Source organism: Lynx rufus, unplaced genomic scaffold, assembly GCF_022079265.1.
Source record: "Lynx rufus isolate CCGP_SWC_20201006 ecotype Redwood Valley unplaced genomic scaffold, mLynRuf1.p SCAF_8, whole genome shotgun sequence".
Lineage (NCBI taxonomy): Eukaryota > Metazoa > Chordata > Mammalia > Carnivora > Felidae > Lynx > Lynx rufus.
Genome location: NW_025814896.1, coordinates 26400915 through 26428135, shown reverse-complemented (window position 1 = coordinate 26428135; position 27221 = coordinate 26400915). Strand labels below are relative to the sequence as shown.

Genomic DNA, 27221 nt, shown 5'->3' with positions numbered 1-27221 from the left:
AATGTCCCTATTTCCTGCAGCCAGTCTGCTCTGGAGCCATCCTCCCGCAGGCGCTAGTGCTCACACTCAGGTGTGGTTGCTGGAGGGGCAGAAGTGGGCATGAGATGCCCAGCACCCCAGGAGAGGGGGCCAAGCGGATGTTATCTAAGCTCATTTGCATCTCCCAATGACAACCTGATGAGCAACGTGTGGAGTTCCGAGCGGCTAACACATCGCCCTGCCAAGGCACCGGTCTGACTGAAGGGTCCCTTGCAGGGCTGGCTGCTGCCGGGGAGGGCGGGAGGGCTGGGGCGGCTGCTTGTGGACAGCTGCTGGACTCCAACCCAGTGCTTGCAGGGCATGTGCTGCCCCAGGCCGGGAGGTAAACGAGCAGAGCTCTGCTACAGTGACCTCGCCACCCACCTCTAAGGAAGGAGGGTGCATACGGAAGGGAACGGAGGCCCCGGGAAGCACAAAGGGCAGAGCCAGTTGCCTCCCTCAAAGGAAGATCTGGCTGCTGCTGGAGCCTCTCTGGCAGGTGTGAATAGGGCGCAGAGGGGAGCAGGCCCAGCGCCCTCCCTGGCAGCTGCAGCCCGGAGACGGGTCACACTGCATGGACCAGGTCGGGGCTTGTCACCATTGCCTGCTGCCTGGAAAGGACTGGGCCTCACGCTCCTCATGTATATCTAGGGGGTCCTAACTTCTCTGCCCTGGGGCCTGTCTTCAGATACTCTAATAGGGTCCCTGCTCAGAGGTCAGATGGCTCTTCTTCCTGGAAGAAAAGCCACCCTTCTGGGACAGTGGTCCCACCTCTCACTGGGGCTGGCCACTCCGGCTTCAGCTTCAGGGATTAAGGCCAGGCAGCCTCTTATTTTAGGTTAAGAGGCATTAAGAAGGGATGAGAAGTTAAGCCCAGGCAGGAATCTTCCGGGGACCTGCACACACTTCCTGGTGGTGGGGGGCAAGGTGAGCGGAGGGGGCTTGGGCTTCCTGCCGTGGGTATGGGCCAGCCCCTCCCTTGCTGCCCGGGGAACGTTGAGGGGTCTCCTGAAATCAAGGACAAGGGCTTGAGAGCAACTCTCAGGCATGTTCAGCCAAGACCTAGAACCAAAGTTCCCTGGCCTATGGGCAGTACTTTCCTCCAACCTACTCCTCAAGCGACTTGGGGTCACCCTCAGTTCTCCTCCTCCCCCCTCTGGCTTTGAAGGACCCTCACTGCACACAGCCGCTGCCTCCTGCCCTTCTGATTCAGATCTCACCACGAAGACAGAGCAGAGTTCACAGCCCCGCTTTGCTTAAAACCTATCAGTGGCTTCCACCGCATACACAACCAATTCCAAGCACCCAGCCCTGAGGTCACCGCCCCCCCCAACCTACTCCCCTCTCGTTCCCCGAGGCCGCCAGGCTGCTCTCCACCAGCCGAGTCTGCTCTTCCCCTGCTGCTCCCACCCCGGCTTCAAGTGGGGCCCAGCGTGAATGGGCCTCAGGTCCCCACGCTAGTTCCCACTCAGGGTGATGCTTAACTCCACAGGGAGGTCCACGTCTTCTCAGGGACCGTTTCTCCGATACTGGGCTATGTCCTGTCTGCATCAGAGGCCCCTGGGAAGTACTGCAGGGGCACCAAGGGAATCACCAGCTTAAGGGGTTGGAGTTGGGGGAACAGACAGTTAACTGTCACCCCAGGTGACCTAGATGGGGCTCCTAGATGGGGCAGGGGCAAGGGCTGAGGCCTGGGGAAGGCGAGGACCTGCCCAGAGCCACTAGACAGGCCCCCCGCAGGCCACAGCTGCTGAACTGGGCTGTGCCCGGGCCTGATGCTGGCTCTGCTACCAACTCCGAGTGACCTGGGCCAGTGGCCACCTCGCCAAGCTCTGGTCACTGGGGGTAAAGCAGGTGTGTGGAGAGGATTCAACTCAGAGCAGGACCTTGGCTGCAACTCAGTGCTTGCAATGGCCTGCGAGGAGCCGGAGCTGGGAGAGGCCCAGCAGCGCATCCAGTCGAGCGCTGGGGCAGCCTCCTCGGAGGCGAGAAAGGACTGGTATGCTCTGTTTTAACCAGCTGAGGTTTCCTCACCGTCCAACCTGAGGACTGGCCAAGACTGTGAAATGGGGCGGGTGTCTGTGCCACGCGGCCTCTGCCTCCCCACCTGCCCTGCCCCCTTCTCCAGGCTGCGATACACACAGACCTGGGTTCTGGTCAGGGAGCCAGAGAGCCCGGGTCCCCCCACTCACCGTTACTGTGATTTCCTGTTTGGAGGGAGGCGGGGGGCTGCAGGTTGCTGCCCAAGGCCCCGTAACCGCGGTAACTGTAGTTGAGGCCGCCGTTGACATACACGGGGTCCTGGGAGTAGGAGGAGGCTGGCAGTGAGTAGGTGGAGTGGGTGATGGCTGCAGAGTCCCGGGAGTGCTGCTTGTCCAGGGCAATGGGCTCATCCTGCAGAGTGGGAACCGAAGGGTGCTTTGAGCTACGGGCCTCTGCTCATCTCTCTGGGGGGCAGATTCGATCCGTTCCTGCCTGGCTCAAAAACCCTCTCAGAGGCCGGGCTCCCGAGGTCTGTGAGGCCTGTGTGACCGGGCCCTCTGACTTTCCCCATCTGCCCCACTGCAGCTCCGTCTGGGTCCCAGGACGGCCTTTCCCTCTCTCCTGTCCCCAGCTGTCTCCAGCATGACTGACGGTCACCCTCTCACCCCTGCCACGCCAGGAACAACGCCCGGGCAGCTGTGGGTAAGCAGGTACCTGGGAGGACTGGTAGATCTCCAGGCGCATCCTTTTGGCTGCTTTTCTCGTCTCGCTCTCGCAGGCTGCCGCCAGGATGTTTTCTGCCATGGCCGAGGTCAGGTGGGGAGGTGTGGGTCTCGTCTGCAGGCAGAACAGGGATGGGGCCGGTGCTGGGGCTTACCGAGACCCTGCCCTGGAGGTGGCTGGGACAGGGCTGGCGTGTGCGCTCCAGGACCGTGATCTATGGAACCGCGTAATCTTTCTGGGCCTCAGCTTCCCTCCTCTGAGAATCAGGGATCGTGGTTCCTGCTCCCAGGGGCATTGGGAGGGTCAAGGGGAAGTGTCTGGCCAGGGGGGCCACCCAGGAGTCCCTGGGGGGGTGGCGCAGAGGGAGCAGGTGGACCGGGGACGAGGGGCTCACCATCTCCATGCCGTTCTTCTTCATGCGCCGGCAGGACTTGAGGTATGTGCGGATGCGCTTGCGGGCCCGCTCCTGGAACTCGGGAAACTGCCGGCTGCAGGACTCGATGATGGCCTGGATCTTCTCCTTGGGCTGCTTGGAGATGGGCACCATGCGGTCCAGGTTCTCGTCCACAAAGAGACGCACAAACATCTGTGGGAGACACCGGCTGTAGGAAGGGCCGCCGCGGCTGTGGCCCCGGCCCCCACCCCGCCCATCCCTCACGGCGCTCACATTGAAGGCCTTGAGGCGCTCAGGGTCCATGCCCTCAGAGTCGTTCATCTTATCGTTGTCCTCGTGGTCATCGTGGTCGTCATCGTCGTCATCCGCCGTGGGGGCCCGGCCCACCGTCAGGTCCTCAGGGCAGCCACTGACCTCGGTCTTGATGGAATCGTAGCTCCCGGAGCTGTAAGGGGGCGACTGAGAGAGGGCAGGGGCCGGAGGGTCAGACCAGGCCCGCTCGTGGTCTCCGACAGCCACGGAGAGGGCGGGCACCGGGATGGTGAGCGCACCTAACCGCCACGCTAGCCACAGTTTCGAGGTCCTGTGTCACTTCCCCTCTCCACTCCCTTCCTCCGCGAATGGAGATGCCCAGGGGCAGCAGCAGGCAGGGCAGCAGAGGCCTGGGCCCGTGTGAGTGAGTGCTCTACTCGGCGGCAGCGCCCACAGCACGACCCGCCGCATCGTGTGAGGGACGGGCACTCATGGGAAGGGTTCCCAGCCTCTTCTGCTTCTGCCAAGACTGGCTCTGGTTTTGGGGTTTTCCTCCCCGATCCCCAAGGAGCCGCAGCCCGAGCCGGCAACCGAGCTGTCACACAGGCAGCGAGTAAGCGCCGTCTGTCAGGGAGGAGGAACAGACGGGCTGGGAGAGGGAACCAGCCAAGGCGACAGGTCCATCAGGCAAAGCGCATTCCCGAAACTCCTGGGCTGGGGTTCCCCTGTCTGCTGCCACTCCTGGGGAGACACCGTGAGCCCCAACATGGGGAGGGGGTGTGTGCAGAAAGGGGGAGTGGGAACCAGGCCCAGCTCCCCAGGCAGTCACCGTGTCGTTCAGCAGAGGAGGGACCCAGCTGCCTACTCCCACCCCATGAACACCTCAGAGAATAAAGCCTCTTTTTGCGGGGATCACAGCTCTCGCTGAAGAACAAATGGATAAAGATGGACACTGACCGGCGCCCGGTCCTGCATCGGCTGCGGCCACCAGGACTCTCTGTGACCATCCCACGGGAGATGTGACCCACCTCCCAGGGCCCCCGGCCTGGTGCCCAACTCTTGATCCACACACAGACTTTAATGGGCAGAGACACCTAGGTCCTCCGGCCGGGTCACGACAGACTCGCAGTGGAGAGTCGAAAGACCTTCCAGGCCCTGGGCCAGTCCCATTGCCAAGCTGCTCCTCGGCCAATTCCTCTGCCAGGGCCAGGGGAGACAGAAACCACGAGACACAAGCTGCTGGTGGCACGGGTGCTCCCATCTCACTTCCTTGGCCCACACATGTGGCCTGAGCTCACGGCGGCAAACTCCCCCTCCGCAGCTCTTTGCTCAGTGCAGGTGGCAGCTATGTCTGACCTCCGTGGCCTAAGCTCAGGCACACAGTGACAACCGAACACCCGCTCATCAGTACAGAACCTTCCTGTGAGACAGGCCATCAGAGGCAAGCACTGGCACCTGCCCTACGCCCTCTGCAGAAGAGAAAGGCCCAGGGAGGGGAGGGAAGCTGTGTAGGGGTACCCGGCTGGAGCGGAGGGGCATAGGGCTCTGATGAGTCACCTCTGGCCCTCCTCCAGCCCCGGCAGGAGAAAACGCTCCTGCACAGAGAGAGTTCAAGTGCCCAGTGACGTACCGCACCACTGCAGGAGACCCCCATGGCCCAGAGGCAGCAGGCGCAAGCGGAGGGGGGTGGGGCAGAAAGCAGGAGGGAGTTCCCGGTGGTGGGGGCACCTGTACTGGCCAGCCTTCCCTGGTGGCCACCCCCGCCTCCCATCAGCTTGGCCTACTGAGTTTCAAACATTCACATCCCTGGGGCTTCAGAGGCCTCATACTTTTTCCGCACCATCTGTAAAATGGGGACAGGCGTGCAGAGTAGCCGAGAAAGGTGGGGACTTGGTGCCGAAAGCGGCCACTTGCTGCTGTAATTTGCAGCAGACACTTGCTGGGGGTTGAGGGAAATAGGCCACACGTCACCCGCTACCTTCATTAAGGTGGGGCCCACCCCTCTTTACAGATGGTGACACAGGCTCAGAGGAAGGAAGGCCTTGCTTGAGGTCACACACTGTGTGGTTTCTTATTCCAGAGCCTTCCCAGGAAAATGACAGCAGCCACAGCCTCCTCCCTGACTTGGTGTCACAACTCTGGGGACACACAATGTCATTTCAGCTTCGTGCAGCCCTGACGTGTACAGGAAGCAGGGGCTCACATCTCAGGTGGGCCCACAGCCCCACACACCTCAGGGGTGGTCTTCACCCCGTACTTGACGCGGCTCCGCAGTCCATCGGTGCCACAGCCGTCCGAGGGGTAGGATGGTGTGCCGAGTGCTGCGCCCGGCGGGAGCTTGTCACACAGGTTGATGGGCTGATCTTCGGAGGTGGCGGTGAAGTCCATGGGGGCCACGGCGCCGTTGCCATTCATCTCGGGGAAGGCGGGGTCGCCCTGCGTGCTGCTGGACGTGGATGGGTTCAGGGTGGAGGAGCCATTGCCGCTGCCACTCTCAGAGGAGGAGTCATCTGGAACAAGAGGCCTGGGTGTGAGGCTCCACCTCAGCCCCTCCTGCCCCCTAACGCGCCCTGGGGGATCGTGGCCATGGCAGCCACAGGGAATACTTGCCCCGTCTTGTCCTCACAGGCGTCTCTGGGCAAGAGGTGAGCCCTGCTGTCGAAGAGGCTAGCTGTGCCCCTGCCCGATGGAGGGGCAGGGCCCCTCTGCCTGAAGCAGGCCATCAGGAGTGGAGCGCCCGTAGTGATCTTCTGCACTCCACACCCGTGACACCACATCCAGGCTCGAGGGAGGCCCAGCCTCAAGGGCCTGGGACTGAGTGGCTGCAGCCTCAGGTCTGACCAGCCTGCTGCACGCCAGAGGTGCTTGGACACCCAGAGCTGGCTTGGGGCCTGACCGGCATCCCCCTCTTCCTCTAACTCGCCACTGCCCTGCCCCTGCACACCCTCTCCCCACAGTGGGCTCTCAGCTTCCTTCATCTGCCCAAGGAAAAAGGGATAATACCTCCATTGTGACCTCCCCCCTCCCCCCCCCCCCCCAGTTACCCACTCTTCCCACATGTGGGCCCTGCCTAGTCCTGGCAGCTTACACACAGACAGTGCCCCCCGCTCCCCCCAGAGCTGCCTTCTGTGCAAGGTCAGGTGGCCTTGGACATCCTGAGCCAGGGCTGCAGGCTCAGGGGGCTGCATTCCTGGCATCTCAATAGGCTATCTCTGCTTTCCAGAGGTGACAACCCAACAAAGCTCTGCCGAGGGCGCCCCCTGCTGCGGAGAGCACAATATTGCCTGGGGGACGTGGGAGGACAAACTTCCAACTGAGGGGCTAGACATTTTCAGATAAAATTCCAGGCCCCTCTCCCCAATCCAGGCCCAGCCTTCTGCTTGATCAACTGAGACGGCGGAGGCCAAAGCAGGTTGAGCTCCCGGGGTCACGGCCAGGTGAGTACCAAGCAGTTCCCGGTGGCGCCCAGGTGCCCCCGGGGCTCGGCACCAGGACCCAGAGCTGGTGGGGGAGGGGGGAACCACAGTGAGCCTAGACCGCATCCCAGGCCACCCCTTTCCCCAGGCCAGGGTCGCGCAAGACCCCACCCCCACTCTCCCAGCCAGCAGATTATGAAGATTTAGTCCCCGGGGCTGGGCATTGGGCACGCGCACCGCCAGAGCGTCCCCATGGCGACCGAGCGGCTCTAGCGCCCCAACCAATCGCTGGCCTCCCGGCTGCCCGGGGGCGGGGCCGGGCTGCCCATCAAGCAGCCGAGCCCGGGGCAGAGGGGGATGGGAAAGGCCGTGGTGAAGTGGCACCCCTCCCCCACTGGCTGCCGCAGGTCCCCTGGGCCAGGCTGCCCCTCCTTCTCCTCTTCCTCCGGGCAGCTCACGGCTCCCTTCATCCTCCTGCAGGTCAGCTCCAGGCTCTGCTCAAAGCCGCCCCACAGCTCCCTGCTTGCTGAACGACACCCCAGAGTCCCTGGGCCTGCGTCCTTGCAACCTCCAGGACCTCACCACGCGACCGCTGCCCCCCTCCTCCTCCATCACAGATGGGCCTGGTTTTCCTCCAGAAGGATCTCCAGCGACCAGCGCAGATGTTGGCGGAATAAACAAATTGCCCGGCAGTATTTACTGAGCACCTACTGCATGCCCCCACAGTCCCAGGCTGAGAAACAAAGTAACAATGACAACCAAGGTGCCAGCCCTCCTGGAGGGACAGATGCTCATTACCAAACCACAGGAAAGTGGCTGCCCTCCCTCCCTTCATCACACCCACCTCCACCCCACCCCTTTCCAGCACCAGCCTATTCTTGTTCCATAACCTTCCTGCTCTCCAAAGACCCCTGAAGACTATCCTCCAGACTCCCGCTGGGTGTGTTCTTAGTCCCCTGACTTCTGGAGTCCAGACCCCACCCTCCTGGCCACCGCGGGACCTCACATCTCCAGGCCTTTGCTTGGGCTCAGGCTCTGCTGTCTGCCTGCCATGTTGCTTCTAACTCAGAAAATTTCAGTCTACCTTCGAGGCCTGGCTCAATGCTTCCTCCTCAGGGCAGGCCTCCTCTTCCACTGTCCCTGGGAAGGAGTTACAGCCCAATGCCCGTCCTTCCTGGGGATACTTCGTGCCTCCTTTGCCTGGCCCAGGGTGAGTTCTGACGGCTGCCTAGAAGCCCCCACACATGCAGGAGCCTCTTCTGGAGCTGAGGAGCTGGAAGGCAGGGATGGGCCCCTATACTGACTGATCACGTGAACCCCTGTTTGCTCTGGCAGGTGCCCATTCTTAGCCCACCTTATAGGTGAGACTTCACACCCTGGCATCATTCCTAATAGGCCAGCTGCTTGACCTTGGAGGGCTTTGGCTTCCTCTTCTGGAAGGAGGGGTTGCTAGGAAGGCACCATGCTCTGCACACAGTGAGCCAACTGTCCCAACGCAGGGGCGTCAGGCCCACGGCCTCCTGCGGTGCCACACCCCTGCACAGGCCCACGGGTGGCACCCCAACCACCTGCCTCTCTGACTAGGTTTCGTCGTGGGAGGACGGACCTCCCTTGCCCTACACCTGTGGTGGAAGGGGGAAAGGAGATGCATACCTACTCCCAGCCTCCCACAGCTCAGGAGCCCAGGGTGGCCCCAGGGCTGTGCATCCTTGCTGCTCGGCCAGACAGCCACAGGCACTGGCTCCGACCGCAACACAGCACCCTCTTCCCAGTACTCCGAGGCTGCTCTCGTCCAGTAAGGGAAGTGGCTGCGCAGGTGGGACCAGGAGGTGCCAGGAGTCCAGACCAGGCATCCTGAGTTTTTAGAAGAAACCGGAAATCTGCACCATTATGTAAATATCCAGATTTTAAAATGTTAATGACTGACTTACATTGTTTCCATTTTGAAAGACCTTGCCAAACCAAATGTGGTCTATCCATGCAATGGAATATTGTTCAGCCCTAAAGAGGAATGAAATACTGTCACACGCTACAACACGGATGAACTCCGAGAGCATTATGCTGAGTGAAAGAAGCCAGACACAACGGGACAAATACTGAATGAGTCCCCTTCCACCCAGTGTGTGGATTAGACACATGCATAGAGACAGAAAACGTATCAGGGCCTGGAGGAGGCGGGACAGGGAGCTGCTGCTTAATGGATATAGTTTGGGGTGAGGAACACTGTATTTTGGAAATAACGGTGCTGGTTGCACAACACTGTCAATGTCCTTAATGCCGCTGAATTGTACGCTTAAAAATGGTTAAAACGTAACATAAGATTTTTATGTTATACATATTTCACCACAAAAGTCCCCCCAAAACCAAAAGAACCCCAAAACCTTGAGCAGGCCAGCGGGCCCCAGTTCACAAGCTCTGTTCCCACCTCCTCCCGCCACAGGCCAAGGCCCTCCCACCTCCGCACCTCGCCCGGGGGCAGGGAAAGCCAGCCACACACACAGCCCACCTCGAGCGTGTGCTCCCCTGTCATCCTGCCGGGGCCACCCTCAACCCGCGTGCCGACCACCCGCAGCGCCACCCGCTCACGGACTGCCTCCCACTCGGGTCCGTTTTTGGCCAACTGGAGAGGCCGTGGGTTTTAGGCAGAATGCAGAGGGGCCGTGTCACCTTGAAGATGCCACTTTACCTCCTTGAGCCTCGGTTTCCTTTCCAAATGCGTCTCCTGTCAGTAAACCGGGATGCATGAGGTGTAGACAATATTGGCGTAGAGAGTAGGCGCTAAAAAAGAAAAAGCTGGTTCTCTATGCCCCGCTGTCTTCCTTCATAACGCACCTGCTTCCTACACACAGGGGCTCCGGAGGGCCCCGCCAGAGCCCGGGTGCGAAATCTGAGGTGGGCCAGGGAGGAGGAGGCGGAGGGATGCTCTTCCCACCCTTGTCCCTTCCCTGCCTGAACACTTCCTGGTGTCAGGCCCATGAGGGGCACTGGGGACTCAGCAGTGAAAAGAGAGGGTGGTCGCTGTCCTGGCGACTCATACTCCAGTGAGCAAAAAACCAGACACAGGGCTCCAGAAGAGACTGGGCCCCAAAAAGACAGTCGTGAGCTTTCTGGCCCTTGAGCCCCGATGGCAGAGCCCCATCTCCAGAACTCCTCCCAAGGAGGGAGGGACACCAGGAGGGAGGGAAGGAGGGAAGGCTTTTTGTAAGAAGCAGCCCATGGAAGAAGCCTCACGGGAGGAGGCTGAGAAGGCCCTGGGACTAGGGAGAAGGCCCCTGACCCTGGCGGGGGCAAAGGTGCTGCTGGGGAGGGGGGTAAGTGACACACATCCGTCAGCAACCCCCCCCCCGCCCCGGCAGCGGCAGCTGCATGAATGGAGTTCAACCCCCTAAGTGGAAGCCAGACTCCCTCCAGAGGGGGCCCCTTGCTGCCACCCACTGCAGCTGCGCCAGCTGCCTACCTTTTCACTTGCTGTTCCCTCTTCCGACACTCTGTCCCCAGCTGCCTCTCCCCCTCAGGGATTTGCTTCAAGGTCACCTTCTCAGTAAGACCTCCCTGCCCCCGCTCTGACAGGCTGACCCCTTTACCTACTTTTCCCAGACCATTTTAATCACCTTCTGACATACTACGTCTGTGGCCTGTGCCCAGCACCCCTTCCCCACGTAAGCTGCCCCAGCCCAGCAGACCCAGGGTCAGCAGGGCTGTGCTGGGTGGGCCCAGATCACTCCCGCCTCTCCAGAACCCATACCCCTTTCCTCTGGGGAGGGCACCCCGAGTCTTCCAGGGGGAAGTACGTGCCCCATGCCTGGCCAGTCGGCACAGCCCATCCCGGCGGTCAGTGGGCATGTGACCAAGCTGGACCCGTGAAAGTCAATCCTGGGGCTCTGGCTGAAATGTTTGGAAAGAAGTGCTCCCCCAAGCCCCCAGGGCTGCTGAGCCCGTTTGGCAGGGCTGAATAGCTGTCAGGAATAAATCCCCCTTATATCCATCCCTGCCTAAAGCCAAAGAAGAACCTAGACTTTTCGGTTACAGGAGCCAACAGTTTCCTTACTGGGGAAGGTAGCCGGAGTCTCTGAGCGATCCACAATCCTCCCTCTGGGAGGAGCCCAGGGACTGGAGCCCAAGCCAGGCTGTCTCCTCACTGTGGCCCACCACAGCCCCACTGGGTCGGTCCCCCTAGCTCAGTCCTGAGGTGGCTGGTACCCACAGGAAGGGCTGGCGGCAGCCCCCGCCGCGCCTGGCACCTTTCGGGGAAAGAAGGAACAGAGAGAAGCGTCAGCACCCCAGGCTGAGGCAAGCTGGGTTCCGGTCCGCTCCCAATTCTTCCCTCCTCCCCACTCCCTCCAAAACAGTGTGATTTAAAGGAGATATAGGCACATATTCAAACGCGTGCCCGAATGAGGCCGGCGGGGCCAGGGCAGGGGGAGCAGGTGCGGGCCTCACTGTCTCCCGACCTTGGGCACAGCCCGCCTCCTTGGCTCCTCTTATCTGCAGTCCAGGGAGTTGCCGCTGACGCCCTGTTGGGCTCTGACACTTTATGACCCTGTGAAAGAACCCAGCTGGCCCCACGGGCAGCAGGGGCCCTGACACACGGGGTGTGGGAGTCGGGCCCTCCAGGGCGCAGGCCTCCGGCCACGGGTCTCCCCGGCGGACACGTGTTCTGGTCCAACCCGTCCCAGACCTGGCCGGAAGTGACCCTCTTGTGTCCTGCTGTGGCAGGACGGGCATCCCACCCAAGGCCAGGCCGCCGGAGCCTAGAACAACGCCAGCGGGGTGAGACTGCCCCCAGCCTGTGACTGTGTGTGAACAACAGACAGAAGGGCGCTCTGAGTGGCCGCAGGGGAGCCGCTGGGGGGTGCACCCCTTCTGAACGTTTCCACAAAGCCAGGCCTCCCCGGCTCTGGCAAAGGACACCTCCCGATTCGGGCAGGACGCGGAGCCCACCACCTGTGCCCGGAACGCCTCGGGCAGGGAAGGGCCGAGGTGCCCATCTATTTAACGTGGGGCGATGTGCTGCTATTCCAATGGGGGAATTAGCGATGAATGGGGGAAATTGTTCCTCCCTCTGTCCCGTCTCCAGAAGGAGACAAAAACCCCTTTTACCTCGGCAAACAATGCCCTTATGTGGGCGCCAGCGCCCCGCAGCCCGCACAAGCCCGGCTCTGTGCGAGCCGCCAATCGCCACACCGGGCTCTGGGGCCGCAGCCAGCGGCACCCTCTCCCAGTGGGTGACCCGCACCAGCTCCCAGGGCGGGCTGGGAAAAGGTGGGAAGGTACCCCACCACTGAGACCACGGGCCGGGCCTGTGGCCGCGCCACCCGGCATGCCCAGCGCGGGCTGCCTTCTGCGGCCAGAGGGGCGGCGGCTGAGGCAGCGCCCCCTCCTCCGTGGGCTTCTGTCACAGCGGCGGCCAGGAGGGGGAAAGGAGGGGGCATCGATAATTCACACACAAAAGAGCTGGGCTGGGGGGAGGAGGAGGGTAGAGGGCTGGAGCCGGCAGCCCCACCATGGGCTGGGAGGAGTAGACACCAGGGCAGGCGCAGGGAGTCTGCAGAGCCGGCCCTTCCTCCTCCTCCGCCCGCGCTCTGAATTTGGGTGTGCACCTCACCAGGGCCGGTCCCCGCCTGCTCTGACAAAGGCCAGTGGCCTGGGCCATGTTTACATGATGCATAGTTCCCAGGAGCACCAGGCTCCTGGCAGGCTACCCTGCTCTTCCTCCCGGAAGGAAGGGGGAGGGCCTTGGGGTCAGACGGGGGACACAGAGGAGTTGGACGAGGCGGTCTTGCTGGGATCCCACCATCCTGGGTGACAGGGCCACACGGGGTGCCCACCCCGCGGTCTGGCCGTCAGGCCCCCGGCTGCCCACCGAACTGTCCCTTCGAAGAATCCCATCCCACCCTTGTGGTTCCAGGGGCAGGCCGGCCCCTGCTCCCCACCATGCTCCCCACCGGCCTCCGCTCTTGCCTCCTAATGCCACGGACCCAGGGACGCCGGCACCTCTACTCCACGGCATCGCCTTCCTGCCCGGCCTTTTGCAGGTCGTTCCTTAGGCAGGCACCGATGCCCGGGCCCTCAGAGACTAGAGCAGTGCTGTCCAATAGAAACAGAACGTGAGCCAGCCATGGACTTTCCCGTTTTCTAGTAGCCACATTTAAAAAGTGAAAAGAAACAGAGAGAATGAATTTTAATAATCTATTTTATTTAGCCCAATATAGTCAAAATCTTATTTCAACAAGGAGTCAATACTGTGTTAAAACTGAGCTATTTTACATTCTTTTTTCATACGACGCCTTTGAAACTCAGTGCGTATTTCACACACACAGCACACCTCAGTTTGCAGGAGCCTTTCTAATAGCCATCTACAGCCATAGTATCAGACAGCACAGACCTAGATTTCCCCCTCAAACTGAAATCCTGTCTCTCAGTGCAGGAGCCCCTAGTGAGGTGTCTGACCCACAGATGAGTTGGGTCTTGGGGGCAGGGGGCCGGAGCAGGGCTGGCATCAGGGCACTGGGGACGGGTGCCACCTTCAGTGGGGGAGATACTAAGTGTCAGGCGCCAGGCACACTGTTTCCGATCTGCGCAAGCACCCCACGGCAGGCATCGGGGAGGAACCAGGGGCTCCCCAAGGGGAGTCATCGGCGATCACACCGCGTGTGTGGCAAAGCCCAGACGGGCCCCCGATTTCCCAAGGCACCTGCGCTCTTTCTCCTCTAGGCCTCCATTTGCCCATCTGTACTGTGGGACGGTCCCCACCTCTGCCGCCACCCCACTTCCTTCGGCTTCTCCCCCAACACGCACTGGTCAGGTATGCCCAGCGGGAGGTGCTCCCGCTATGGACAGACTGGGTCTGTGTCTTCCCAGGCCTGACATCTCCCTGGCCCCACCCTCTAGGTCAAGCACGGGCAGCGAGAAATCCATGCTAACTCAACGTACAAAGCTCCAGCCAATATGCCCATTGCACCCCTACGACCCCCCCTACCAAACAAATCGTGTGTTCTGAGAGCAAACAGAGCCACTTCAGGTGACCATGTGTGGATGATTCACGGGGCAGGGCCTGGGCCCCAAAGCCTGTGTGTGTGTGTGTGTGTGTGTGTGTGTGTGTGTGGCATCTGAGGGCCCTGGAAGGTCCTCCACCAGCCTTCCCGGAAGCCAGCCTGGGTTCGGTGCACCTCAGTCCTTAGGTCAGAGTGATGACGCCACCATGGCTCTGGTCACTTCCTGGTTCCCGAGAAAGCTGCCCTTCGACAGGCTGGGGTGGCAATGCCTCTCTTGCACAGCCCCCACCCACCCTGGGTATGCTCTCCAGCACAGCAGGGCTGTGTCTGCAGAGGGTCAATGGAGAACTGGGGTCTAACGCATCCTAGACCGAGCGGCAGGAGCAGCAGGACGTCTCTGATCTCCCCCACAGGCCAGCAGATGCAGGCTAATCTCCCAGGGGTGTGTGGGGGTCGCCCTCTCCCTTAGCAGGTCAACCTCACCACCCCAGGCCAGGGAGTCTGTCCTGCTCTAATGTCCTCACAGGCATCTGGGGGCCTAAGACCCTGGCAGCCCACACAAGGCCAGGGCTGTGCAGGCCCCGCCTGCTCCTGGGATAAAGGGATCCCTCGGTGCTGTCTCCCAGCCTCTCTCACCCCTCAGTGGCTGGAGGCCAGGACAGCCTAGCATTGTCTGTGCAGCCAGCAGCCCAGCTGATGATGGACACTTTCCTGTGACCCAGGACTGCCAGGGTGGCCCATGGCCAATCCCCAGAAAGACTTGGGCCCCAGTTCTCTGTTCCTTGGGGGAGGGCAGGGCAGAGGGATCATTCCGTGTGGATGTTTGGAGCCTTGACTAGGAACAAACAGCTCGTGCTCTGGAAGGAGGGAGTGTGACCTGTAGCCACAGAGTGGGGCCCAGACCCGGTTTCTAGCCTTAGCTTAGACAAGTAGGGTCAGGGGTGGCCAGGGCCAAGACGACCACAGGTGTGAAAGAGAGAAAGCTCAGTTTAAAAGCTCACTGCAGGACAAGTCCCTCAGAAGCCATCCCCAGTTGGCCACGGTGAAGGGGCCACAATCCTCCCCCAATGTGACAGTGACCAGGGCAGACACGCAACCATGAGCGTTGGGGTCCCCAGGGAGTCAGCTGTAAGCAAACCATAAAGCTCCAACCCCAGCAGTGGGCCTGCCAGAGGGCGGGCACCATCCACAGAGCACACTAAGTATCCGGAGCACAGGGGTGGTGTTGGGGACTGTCTGAGCCCGAATGGCCTGCTCCCAACTCCTACTGGGCCCTTCCCCACTAGCAGGGCGGCCCCTGTCCTCTCCCTTGCACGAGCAGCATCCACCCCTTGCTGGGAACCCTCCCGTGGCGTCCTCAGTGCCCAGGAGCCTTCTCCTTGGACAGCAGAACAATCTCACAGCTGCCTGCCTAGCTACCTGCCTGTGTGGAAGCTTGGAGACAGGGTCAGCTGGATCCAGAGGCAGGGGCTTGAAGGACTCAGGGCCCCTGGCACATATGAGCAGGGTGTGTGACAGGAGTTCACAAGATGCCAGGACAAGCTGTGAGTACCTGACCTCCCATCCCAGCTCTTTCCAAAGAAGCAAGGCTCTGGGTGGGTGGGTGGGTGTGTGTGTGGGTGTGTGTGTGTGGGTGTGTGTGTGTGGGTGTGTGTGTGTGTGTGTGTGTTGTACAGCAGGAGCAAGGAACACTGGTGTGACGCTGTAAGGGAGCTGTGGTCAGGACCACATGGGGATCATGTGGCAGACGGGACCCAGAGGGACCTGAACAGATAGAGAGACTGGACGGGACCAAGTGAGGCTGGTGAAGAGTCTGGAAATTGGGACCAGTGAGGAGAACCCCTCAGCCTTTCAAGGGAGGCCCTGACCTGCCAACAGCCCCTCAGCCCGCGTGTGCCAGTTGGCAGTGAGCCCGGGCGCCCGGCCCTCCAGCACAGCCCCCTGCACCAGGCTGGCCACTTATGAGGAAAAGGCCCCACACCCATTTGTTGAGCCTCTCCCGTCCCAGGCTTGCACTAAGCTCTGTCACTGCCTCACCCAGCTCTCATCTCTCTGTCCAGTGAGGGCAGATCACTGCCCCAGGCCCCACAGCAAGGAGCGAGGAGTTGTGAGTGGAGGCAGGACCGAGCCTGGGGCAGGGCAGCAGGGCTACGGCCGCCCCCTTCCCCTGCACACTGCGCTGCAGGGAGGTGGGGGAGGCACACTGGGAGAAGCCCCGGCTGGTGAGGAAAGGAGGGACAGCCCCACTGCTCCCCAGGGGACAGCCCCTGCTGCCCGGGCTGCGTTTCTGGGCGGTGGAGGGCCTACTTATCAGCAGGCAGGAAACCTTGGTCTTCTCTCAAAGAGCTCCCAAGGACCTCAGGGCTAATGGTCACATTAGCCTATCCTACGTCAGCAGAAGCCAGGAATCAGAGCCAATGACTTGCCGAGGACCACCGGGCAGGGACGGGACTGGCCAGAACCAGCTCAGGAGACCCATGGCACAGTGCCAGGGCCTGCCTGCAGGGGGCCACGTCCAACTGAGACCTGGCCCACAGACATGGCCCCAACTCTCTCCATCCTCCTGGCTGTAGCCTCCCTACCCCGTCTCTCCTGTTTGGAGGCTGGAGTCCTGGGGAGCTTCTGGAGACATGTGACCCAGGAAACCCCCAGCCCTGGCATTCAGCACCTTTTCCCCTGCCCAGCCTCCTCCCTGGGAGGAGCACAGACGTGCTTGCTACCTGAGCCTCCCAGGCACGCCTCAGGCCCCCTGTGCCTGCCTTCAACATCACACCAGACACAGCCTGCTTGCTCCCACGGGCCTCCTCTGGTCCCCCATCTCTGCCACTAGCTGCTCAACAGCCATTGGTTGAGCTGCTACTCCATGGTCAGAGCTGGGGGTAACGGCCAGAAGAGGACACTCATCCCGGTGCAGGGCCCTGACCCTGAGGATGCCCCCCGTGGCGCTGTCTGAAACAAGGAAAAAGAGGAACTCAAATGTCCTTCCCCACAAGTGGCCCAAACGCTGGCTCCAGAGTCAGAGAGACTTGTGGTCTGGGCAAGTTACTTCCCCCTCAGGAGAGGACATGTCCTTCCCTGTAGGAAAGGCATGGTCATAGCTCTGAGCACCCAGCAGGCTTGGGAATGGGGATTCCAGTCACTAGGATGACTGGACAGTCTTCAAAAAATGCCACATCACTGACAGGAGAGGCAAATAACATTAAGAAGAAAAAAAGGTGGCTGCAACACTACATAATCCCCCTGCCTTTTTTTTTTTTTTTTAACAAGACTTTTATTATATGCAAAGAAAAGACTGAGAAAAATATGCCCCAAATATTGGTATTTTTTTCTTTTCTTTTGCTCCATTTTTCCCCCTAAAATTTCTACAATAAATGTAATATTTGTGAAACCAGGGGAAACCTAAGATAGGTTTCTACAGAGGCACACCTGCCCTCAGGAGGCTTACAGCCTGGCAGGGATCCCACATTCTTGTGCCTGTCCCTCTCTGCCTGACTCCTCAAAGGCAGGAACAGGGGCTCAATCTTCCCATGACCAAACTGATAAGAGTCCTGAAAGAACTGAAGACCACCCCCCCCCCCCACCCCCTGCCAGTGCCTTTGGTCATGGGCACCGGAGGGGAGGCTCCAAACCCTCCCCATCTGAAGGAAGGGAGTGCCGGCACCGGGTCACCGGAGGGAGGGAAGAAGAGAGGTCCAGTGTGGTGTCCTGTGGGCCTATAGGAGCGGTCTCGTCTGAGAGGCACATACGAGGGGCCCTGAAATGCCCCAGGACACCACACAGCCCCTGGCCGGCAATCCCCACCCCCACAATCCTGCAGGAAGACGACCATGCAGGAAGAGGGAAGCGGGACCCTCTGCTCTCCCCTGGCGCTGGCTTCCTGTCTGCCGGAGAGGTGAGTAATGTCCGCTCCCCACCCCCTCGCATCCCTTCTGGAGGCCAGGCCTCACATTTTCCGTTCAGGAAGGGGCAGAGCAAGAGGCCAGTGAAGCACATCAAGGAGAAATCAAGGAGTAGGCCCTGGCCTGGCCCCGCCCTCTGCAGCCCAGACTGCCTGGCCCGCCCATGGCCCCCTGGGACCCTGGCCTGGCCGGCATCTGAAGCCTGGGGGGCCTGCCTGCGGGCTTGCCTTGCCCATGTGTGTGCTCTTGTTCACCATTTCATTCGCGCATCCATTTGACAGACCATTACCCCCACCTGCCCTGTGCCAGGCTCTGTGCTAGGTTCTGGGGTCCTAGCTTTCAGGGTGCTTATGCTCTCTGGGGGAGAGATGGACATTAGGCAGATAATCCCACTGACGGGACATGACTACAGACTGACAAATTGGTCCCAAGTCAACTCCAGGCTACAGTGTCTCTGGACAAAGTCTCAACAGCTAGCTTCTCCCAGGCGTCTTCTCTCTACCCCAGAAGGCACCCCCTGAACCAAGTGTCTTTCCAGGCACCTGTGATGTACACAGAGTTCCATTTGGACTCATAGGCCAAAGCCTCAGATAGCGCCTAGCTGCAGGTCTGGAAAAGACTCGGCCACGTGTGGGCAAGAGGCCGCAGCGGGAACAGCCTGGATCACTCTGGCCCCAAGAAGCCAGTGCTTGGAATACGTGAGGGGAGGCTCCTCTGGTTCCCAGGCCCCCCCCCACACCATCTTCTGGGGAACTTCACACATGGCCAATACCTGCCAAGGCAGAAACAGGAGGCCAGCCTCCTTCGGCACTACCCCGAGAAGGGTCAGATCACCCAAATTCTCTTCATCATCTCCTACGTCTCATGAGGTGGGACAAGAGTGTATGCTCACCCACGGCAGCGACAGCCCCCAGCAGGGAAGCACCCTGTGCGTGGTGTGCCCCTCCCCCACCATGGCCCAGTGTCTGCTGCTGTGATTTCAGGGAGCCAGGAACAGCACCCAGAAAAGAGATCCGTGAGTTATATCCTTGCAGGCAGTGGCGGGCTTGGGGGAAAAAGCACAACCATGCATGTTTCAGGGCGAGTGCATTCCCACTCCCTGCACATCTCAGAGGCAAGTTCCCAGGGGTGAAAGCTGGTGTGCTAATTCACTTCTGGTCTCGGCACAGGGACCTGGCCCGCCAAGACCCAGTCTTCATCTGCATTTGTTAAAATTTGAAAAGGGAAGGAGAGAAGAGGGGGTGGTGAAGGCAGGCGGGGGCAGGGGGGAGGAGGAGGAGGAGGGGAAAGAGGAGGGCCCAACACATACACCTACAGGTGTGAATGTGTGCAAGCTACCTGGCTTCCTGAAATGGTTCTGGGCCGTATCCCCAACAAGGGTGGGCCTATATCCCCTCCGGATGGGGTGCTCAGAGGTAGGTCTTGATGAATGTCTGTTTCTTTATTCATTCAGGCAACAAATATTTAGCAGGCCCCTATAACGTGCCAAGCATACAGCTGGAGTCACTGGGGACAGAGTAGAGAGCAAGATTGACATAGTCTGTGCCTTGCAGGACTCACAATGGGGGCTTTAGACCTCATCTTTCCAATTTGCCAGCTCCACGGAGGACCGAGGGCCGGAGACCACACAGCAAGCCACCACGGAGGGTTGTGGCTAGGTTCGGAGTCCAGGGTAGACCAGAGCCTCTGCTTGGCCTGTCCCCACCCCGGTCCTTCGTTAACAACAGGGGATACGAGAACACCCCGTAGTCTGACGGTCTCCCGTTGATTCACTGATGGGAGCAGGATCTTGGCTTGTGTCTGCACTGTAAGCACCTTCAGAGAGGGGAGCTGGCTGCGTGCCACTGTGGGGGCTGGGGGGCTGGGGAGGGCTCTAGGCCAGGTCTGTACCCAGCCAAAACCCTATGGGAACCCACTGCTCTGGAGAAACACAGCAGTCACCAATAGATCCAGGACCTGCAGGGGCAGCAGAGACCAGGCCAGACAACTGGGCCTTCTCAAGGCCTGCGACCCCCCGCACTGGGTCTAGGTCGGCCTCCGGCCAGCACATCAGCCCACAGCCTCCAGACACAGCCTCTGATTAAATAATTAAATTGATGGTATCACAGTCAACACCGTCCTCCCTGTCTCCAGCTCGGGCTGCCTGCCCTGATAAACACCCTGGCACTGTCAGCAGGCCAGCCTGCTTCAGCCCAGTGCCCACAACCAGGAAGGCCTGGGGCTGCGGGAGGGGCAGGGGGACTGCAGGACTACACCCAGGCCGGCTCCCCCTGGGAAGCTCTTGTGGGACCAGCTGCAGGATGTGCCGACCCCAGTCTCTGCTTCATCTTCGTGACCGGCCAAGCCCCCGGGCAGCGGGGCAAATGATGCTGAGGAATCCCTGCGACCCTCACAGAAATACTCCCTTCTGCTACCTGAGCCTGGAAACTCCCCACAAAGTGCCAAGTCTCCCTGGGAGATGTCTCCAACAAAAATCAGACTCCTAAAGGACGGTTTTGAGCAACAATAACATAAGACTTTTTCAAGAGTGAGTTGCGGGAATATGGCCCCCCTCATTCAGTCCTACTACTCTGAGTTTTTTAAAAAAATGTTCTGGATCCTTCTTGGGAAGGTATAACCCTATGCCCTTGGCTGAGCTCTGCTGGCACAGCCCTTGGTGTGGCCTTTGGGTGTGGCCTTTGATCGGCTCAGATGAGGAGGGAGGTCAGCTGCTGGGCACTTCCGAGCCCCAGAACCCCCAGCAGCATGTGGCTGCCCCCACCCTGTGGGAATACTGGGAGGCGGTTACTGGTCTGGGAGGCTCTGGTGGGGAGGCTCACAGCACGAGGGGGTCGTGCCGACCTCACGAGGTGTCAGGGCACAAAAGTCTTTTCTTTCCCAGCAGCCTTATACTCCAGGCCCGGCAGAACCACCCTCTGGGCTCCCCAGCCCCTAGCCCAGCTTCCCCAGCTGCCTCCAGGCTGGGTCTCCTCCCAGACAAAGCCGGATTCAGGCCTGTGAGGGCAGTCGGGAGGCAGGCGCGCGCGGGTTCTGCCATGGAGACGAACTTTGACCCAAACTGCAAGGCTCCTACCCCTTATTTACTCTTTAAGGCTAACCCGTTTCACAGAGTTAACATTACACCCCTTTTTAACCCTGCACTTCCCTCCCGCATTCCAGGCCCGACCTTTGACCCTTCCTAATTGCTGGCTCTACACCCCAGATCTCTGAGGCTCAGCCCTGGGCTCAGCCCCCGCCCCCAATCACCTCCCCAGCAACCCAGAGCCCCACCAGAGACACTGACCACAGGTGCCACCCGGGTCCCACAACTGCACGTGACTGACACAGGCACTGTCGTCTCAGAGCCCCAGCCCCTTGGGGGTTTCACACAGGTGCTCCAGAGTGGACCCCTGGGACCTGACTTCTGACCCCAAGACTCCCATGCCAAGAAGAAGGCCTCCGTTCCGAGGGAGGCCACAGGAAGCTGCCTGGCTGGCCCCGGAGGGCAGTGGGGGCCAGGGAAGAGGCCAGACGGCTCCTGAGCTGGGCCACTTCTTATCACAAGGGCCTGGGGACACACAGTGGACAAGCTTATTGCCTGCTGGCTCACAAGGTGACAGGCAGGGACCCTGTCCTATAGCCTCATGCTGAGTTGCAGAAGCCTAACTCTTGCTTTCACTGCTGAACTCTTCCGGGTCAGGCAACTATTAGCCTTCCCAGACCTGAATCACGGTAACTTCGACATCCATATCCCACCAGCCTGTGAGCGTCAGGGCAAACAGACAGGCAGGACGGCCTGTCAGGCTGCCAGCCCCTGAGAGCTCTCTCCATTTACCTTTGGGAGGACTTGCTCTCTCTGCAGCCAGGGGCTGGAGTGCTGGTGGAGATGCTGAGGAATCCAGTTGAGATGCTGAGGTCCAGTAGGACCCCTCGCCAGGCCCCAGCCCAGATTTCTAGGCCCCTGCAAGCAGGCACAGCCCCTTCCTCACTGGCCACTCAGAGACACTCACCGTCCTCTTGGCTGTGGAGGTTCTGAGGGCTCCGCATCCTCTCGTCCTGGCTGGGACTCAGGCTGGAGGCCAGGTGTGGGTCAGCTGACATCCATGTGGAGTCGTTCATATCAAAATCTTCACTGCTCACAGAAGTTTCATCCTGATCAGGGACAAAGAAGGTGGATGTTTCAACAGGGACAGGCTCTGTGCAGCCCCAAGGCAGCATTCTGGGTGAACCCTAGGGCCTGTGGGCATTTGGAAGGCTCCGAAGGCCACAGGGAACCCCCAAACCTTGCCCCCCGTGCAAGTGGTTCGGGCTCTGGTTCCTGTCGGAAGCCAGGGCTGAGGGCCGGCGCTGTCTGTAATTGAAGACAATTATGAGGTCTTGCATCCTGGAGGGGCGGATAGCAGGGCCTGGCTCTTACCCTTGTGAGCCAAGGTTGAAGCAAGCGCTGTAAACAAGGGCCACCACTCCCCGCCCGCAGCCCCGGGAAGAGGGCTCGCTGTGCACAGGGACGGGTGGCCAAAAGCGGGTAGCGAGACATGCGGACACTGCTGAGGCCAAGCAGACCGCCCCCACTAGGACTGCCTCCGACTCCAGCTCCCGTGGAGCATGCATGGAATTCCTTTCTCCCACTCCCCCAACCCAGAGGACATTTCTGTCTTCCTCCTTCCTAACCTTTGCTGTGCTTCAAAGATATGCTCTTGGGCAGCTTCCAGGGCTGAAAAGGCCAGCCCCAGAAGTGCAGAGAAGGAAGGGGGTGGGGCAGGCGAGGAGGGTTCGGATCAGACCGCAAAGGGGGTTTGGCTCCGGGGCCTGGGGGGCCGCCAGGGCCTTCCAAACAGCCGGAGGGCCTGTTAGAGAGGACCACGCCTGCCTCCTCTCCCCTTGCTGGCTTCAGTGAGCCCCTGGCCAGTCATCTGGGAACCCCCAGGGCGGGGCCCCTTCAATCCAGCCCTCCAGTGGGAAGGGACCCCACCTCCTTCTGGCCCAGCCTCTTTCAGGAGCAGCAAGCAACTGTGTTTGGGAGCTGGCTGTAAAATGCAAGAAAGATGGCCCAGCAGCTCCCCAACCCCCCAACTGGCTTTGCCCCCTCCCCTCTCCTCTCTAGCAGGATACAATGGCATCTGTGGGCCCCCGGTAAGGACCTCTGGCAGAGCCCCCCCCACCCCCCAAAAAAAGCCTCTCCAGGGCCCCCTCACAAACGACTCTTTTATAATGAGCAAACACACTTTGGTTCGAACTTTCTTCGGAGGCTGTCCCTGAGGCAGACACATCTGTTCTCCAAGTGCTAGGGAACCGGCGTGGATTATCCACCCCTCCCCCACTATGGCAGGCTGGCAGGGAGTTTCCTGGAATTTACAGCTTCTGTGCAGCCAGTGTGTGCCCTCTGCGGCCGAATCCACCACACCAGCTCTGCCCAGCTCCGGGGTCCCCACGAGGCACACCCAGAGCCTCAGGGGACAGAGACCAGGTGTCCTCTTGGGACTTATTCCCCTCCCACCCGCTCCCACACTTCCACTCACCCTGCCTCCCTCCCACTGGCCGCCCTGCTCCTTACGCACAAGCACATCCACCCAGTCTTCCTTGGGTGAAAGCCCACTCACTCACATTCACTCAGACTATGTTCTCACACCCAGAGGGACACACACAGTCAAAAGGCTCTCTCTGCACAAAAGGCACAAAGGGACAACAAAACTCTCCCGTGCGGCCCCCCAGGACGGAACCGAAGAGTGAGACGGGTGGCTGGCCAGAGAGCGGACCCTTGGAGGCACAGGGCCCATGGAGGCTCTGGGAGCCAGGGGCAGACACATCCTTGCTTGGGCCGCCTGCTCCTTCCCGGCTGCCCAGAGCACATTGTGCTCAGGGTCTGACCTGAGGTAGGAAGGCCTTTCCTGGCTCTTGGGTGTTGTTGAAACACCCATGATTTACAAGGCTGAATCTATTAACATCCGGAAGCACCACCTACTCAAAACGCTTCATGCATTCATTCAACAAGCATTTATTGAACACCTACTATGAGCCAAGCACTTTCTAGGCGTTGGGAAGTTCAGCAGTGGACAAGACAGAGTCCTAGTGCTCCTGGCACTCCCTGTCCCGCAGGGGAGGAGATGGATAATCAGCAGAAAAAACACGTAACAGCTGTGGTGATGGGCTCCGGAGCAGAACGAAGCAGAGCAAGCGGGAGAGGGGCCCGTGGGGCCGTGTTTGTCAGGTGGCCAGGGAGGGCCTCGCCGGTTAGGAAACATCTGAGAGGAAGCCCACAGGAAGTGAGGAAGGTTACCATGCAGGGGTCTGCACAGGGAGCCTTCCAGGCACTGGCACACGTTGGTGGGTCCAAGGAGCAGCCAGGAGGCCACTGTGGCCGGAGGAGAGGGGTACGCCAGGGGCAGCGGGGCCACACAGGAGTGTCCCCTCCCAAGGTGCGCATAAGCCTGGGCGGGGCTGTCCGCAGCCGGCCCACTAAGCACACGGTGTTCTCACCCGGGAGCCAGGAGCGGGGAAAAGTCAGAACCACTGGGCACAGCGCTCAAGGTGCCCACACTCTACCCTCGCTCCACCAACCTGAAAATGTGAACAGACGCCAAAGTTCATTAGGCGCCAAGTGCTCCCCTTTGATCGTCTCATGTCATCCTCCCCACAGGCCCACCTGTGGGCCTCATGAGGCAGGTGTAGTCATCAGCCCCATTCTACAGATGAGAAACGGCCGCTCCAAGGGGTTAGGGCGACCGCCCAAGGTCGTGAGCTTACAAGCGGCAGAGCCAGACGTGCGCAATCCTAGAGGCCCAGACGCGCCATCCTTCCCACCTGCGAGGCTGCGCCCAGGCTGTCCCCCTCACCCGGAACACCCACCGGCCTGTGGCACCGCACAGCGCAAAGTCCAAACGCGTACCTGTCTCACCCACCAACTCCGGCTGTCTCCATCACTCTTACACAATCTGTCCGCACCAGCAGCCCCCTGCAGTCAGGCACACGCCCCTCAGCTGCGGCATGTCAACATACTCTGGGCTTTGCCCTGACTTTCCCCAGAGAACCTGAAGTCCTTCCGAGGGTGGGGACGAGGCAGCATGTCTCCCGGACCCCCCGCAAGGCCTGCGAGATGCGGGGCACTGGCTGAACTGCCTGGCGAGATCCTGGCGTTTGAGGAGGATGCGGCATCAGCTCGACAGTGGCGGCCTCGGTCCCGCTGTCGAGGGTTCTCGAATGGAGACCATATGAAACCCGGATGGTGGCTGGTAGGCTGGCGGCAGCACACGGCCCCGCAACGTCTCCCCGTGGCACATGCCAGCCACCCCACGCAGGGCCTAGGGTTTCTCTGACTCAGATCGCTTAACTGTCCACCAGAATGACCCTCTCCACCCTTCCCTGCCCTGCCAAGTCGAAGTGGGAAGAGGTGAGCGAAACTTTACACTGAAGTTGACTGACAGCGAAAACCCAGTGCCCACCATGCCACCGGGGTCTTTGGGGGCAAGAGTTTCACGAGATTTCCCTCCCATGGTTCCATTAAAAAAGCAGGCGCCCACGTCAGGCCTGTCTCAGGATGTGGGACCCGCCCCTCGGAGATCGACCCCAGCTGCCCAAGGGCACCACAGCTAGCTGCAGAGCTGGGCTCTGAACCCAGGCGGTCTGTGCCCAGAGCCCACATCACAGAGCCGCCACACCACGCTTCCTCCCTTCAACTGAAAGAGCCAGACTCCTTAACGACAAAGTGTCTCAGGATGAGACCCACAGGAGACTCATGGGAGATGGAGCTATATTTACACATACTCCCACACGCGCTCCCTCTCTTCAATGAGTGGCACACATTTTCTGAACATCTACTATGTGCTTGTGTTGTGCCGGGGGCACAGATGACGAAGGCTCCTTTCCTTCAGGACCTTGTTATCTACGGAGAGACACCAGCCAAAAATTCTGCCCCACTTAAGTGCCAGGAGAAAGGGGCTACGGACCCCTCCCAAGCCACTGATGGACTGCCGAGCTCTCCCCTGGAGAGTGTTCTCACAGCCCGCGGGGTCTGCTGAACGACCCCTGGCTCTGAAGGCGGTGGCTCTGTGCAAGGTTCCAACACCGCTGCTGTAGCCGCTTTTTAGGAGAAACCAAGCGTCGTCAACCCGGTTGAAACACAGAAAACGAGTACGTTCTGATGGAGCTGCCACAGCTACTTTTGTGGGAGAGAAGCCTTCCCAGACCCCTTTGCAACCTGGCTGCTACAGTGCAGCCCCCAGCCGCAGAGGGCAGGCCGCGACCTCGCCCCCTCGATGGAGCCGAGGCTCCAGGAGCAGGCTAATTACACAGGCAGTCGCCGGTGCACGCGGCTCTGAGACCGTCCATGACTGTGTAGGGCGGGAGATGCACTCCTTTCCCGAGGGATCAGCAGGAGGTGGCCAGCGCGGCCTTGTGAGCCGCAGGCTCTTGGGCCTGTGGATTGACTTAGGGTGTTCTCCCCCTGCTCACCCAGAGGTCACGAGTTAGGCCCCTCTTGCTTTTCCCTTCTGGACTCTCAAGGGAATCTGATCTACTAATTTCTCTCTGTAAACAAACTTCAGTGAAATTTTCATTTTCATTAGAGAATAAAAGAGTGTATACAATCCAGTCTTTCTGGGCCACCTCTCCCCAGACCCCATGAGAGTGACCAGCCAGCTGCCCCCTTCCCCCAGCTCCTCTTACCTCAGACACCTTGAAGCCTACAGCCTTGCCACCTGTTGATAAAAGTCCATCATTCAGCACCAAAGGGCCTGAGCCATTGTGGGCGTCAAAGTGATAGCACCACTGCCTTTCTGAAGGGGGGGACCTTAAGAATATGTGGGGAGCAGGTGAGCAGCACCCAGCCAGCCCCTAGGACACACCCCAATCCTGGAGCCCTGACTCTGGGCAGAAGGAGAGGAACCGGACCAAACCCTCCCTGCTTATCTGCAGTCCAAAATTCATGGGCAGGTTCAGTTTCTCTCCACCCAGGTTCTGAGGCCCTTCCTCCTCTGCAGGCAAACTAGCACCAACCACTGCCCAGCCTAGGAGGAGGAGAAAACGGGAGAGCAGAGGGGAAATGGTGGAAACGCGCCTGTATCCATGGCGGGTAACTAGGAGCAGGTGCTATCAGTAACCTGATTATTTTACAACTGGGGTCAATTTCTTGGGAACTAGGTTCCTGGTGCCTCTGAAGTTGAGCCATTTGCATCCTCCAGGACAGGGATCCTGGGGCGTGCCTCACACAACATTTTCCAGGCCTTTCCTCTCAGCTGTAACTCTATCTCTACCACTTGCTTTGAGGGAAAAAAAAAAAAAAAAAAAGAGGAGGATTTGCTGAGAATTTAGTGCAATTGTAAGCCATAAGCCCTGACCAGGAGCCTTGGGTGTACGTTTCAGAGAAGGGGAGTGGGGGAGGGGAGGCAGGGATGTGCCAGAGGTGTTTCTGGGCCAGGCAGGAGACAGACCCCTCTGTCTAGCCCCCACAGTCTGTTCGATGAGAGGCTGAAGCTCCTGCCAGAAAGATCGCCAGGCTGGGACAGTTGCGCCAGCACTAGCTCTACCCCAAGGAGGCAGGCACCAAGATGTAGAAAGTAAGCACCTC

The 27221-nt window shown here is 60.1% G+C and overlaps 1 protein-coding gene across 4 annotated transcripts in view; it reads right to left on the bottom strand.

Moving 5' to 3' along the window:
* NOL4L (nucleolar protein 4 like) overlaps positions 1-27221 on the bottom strand; it is a 127666-nt gene that overhangs the window by 6796 nt on the left and 93649 nt on the right. For all 4 annotated transcript variants that reach the window (XR_006960275.1, XM_047069127.1, XM_047069128.1 and 1 more), the window contains 6 exons: positions 21670-21811; positions 5603-5880; positions 3392-3577; positions 3119-3310; positions 2716-2838; positions 2211-2412 (listed from right to left, as the gene is read on the bottom strand). Coding sequence is in view for 3 of the 4 variants with exons in the window: in XM_047069127.1 (XP_046925083.1) it covers positions 2211-2412; positions 2716-2838; positions 3119-3310; positions 3392-3577; positions 5603-5880; positions 21670-21811 (1123 nt within the window). In the remaining variant the exon portion in view is untranslated. The remainder of the gene's footprint in view (positions 1-2210; positions 2413-2715; positions 2839-3118; positions 3311-3391; positions 3578-5602; positions 5881-21669; positions 21812-27221) is intronic.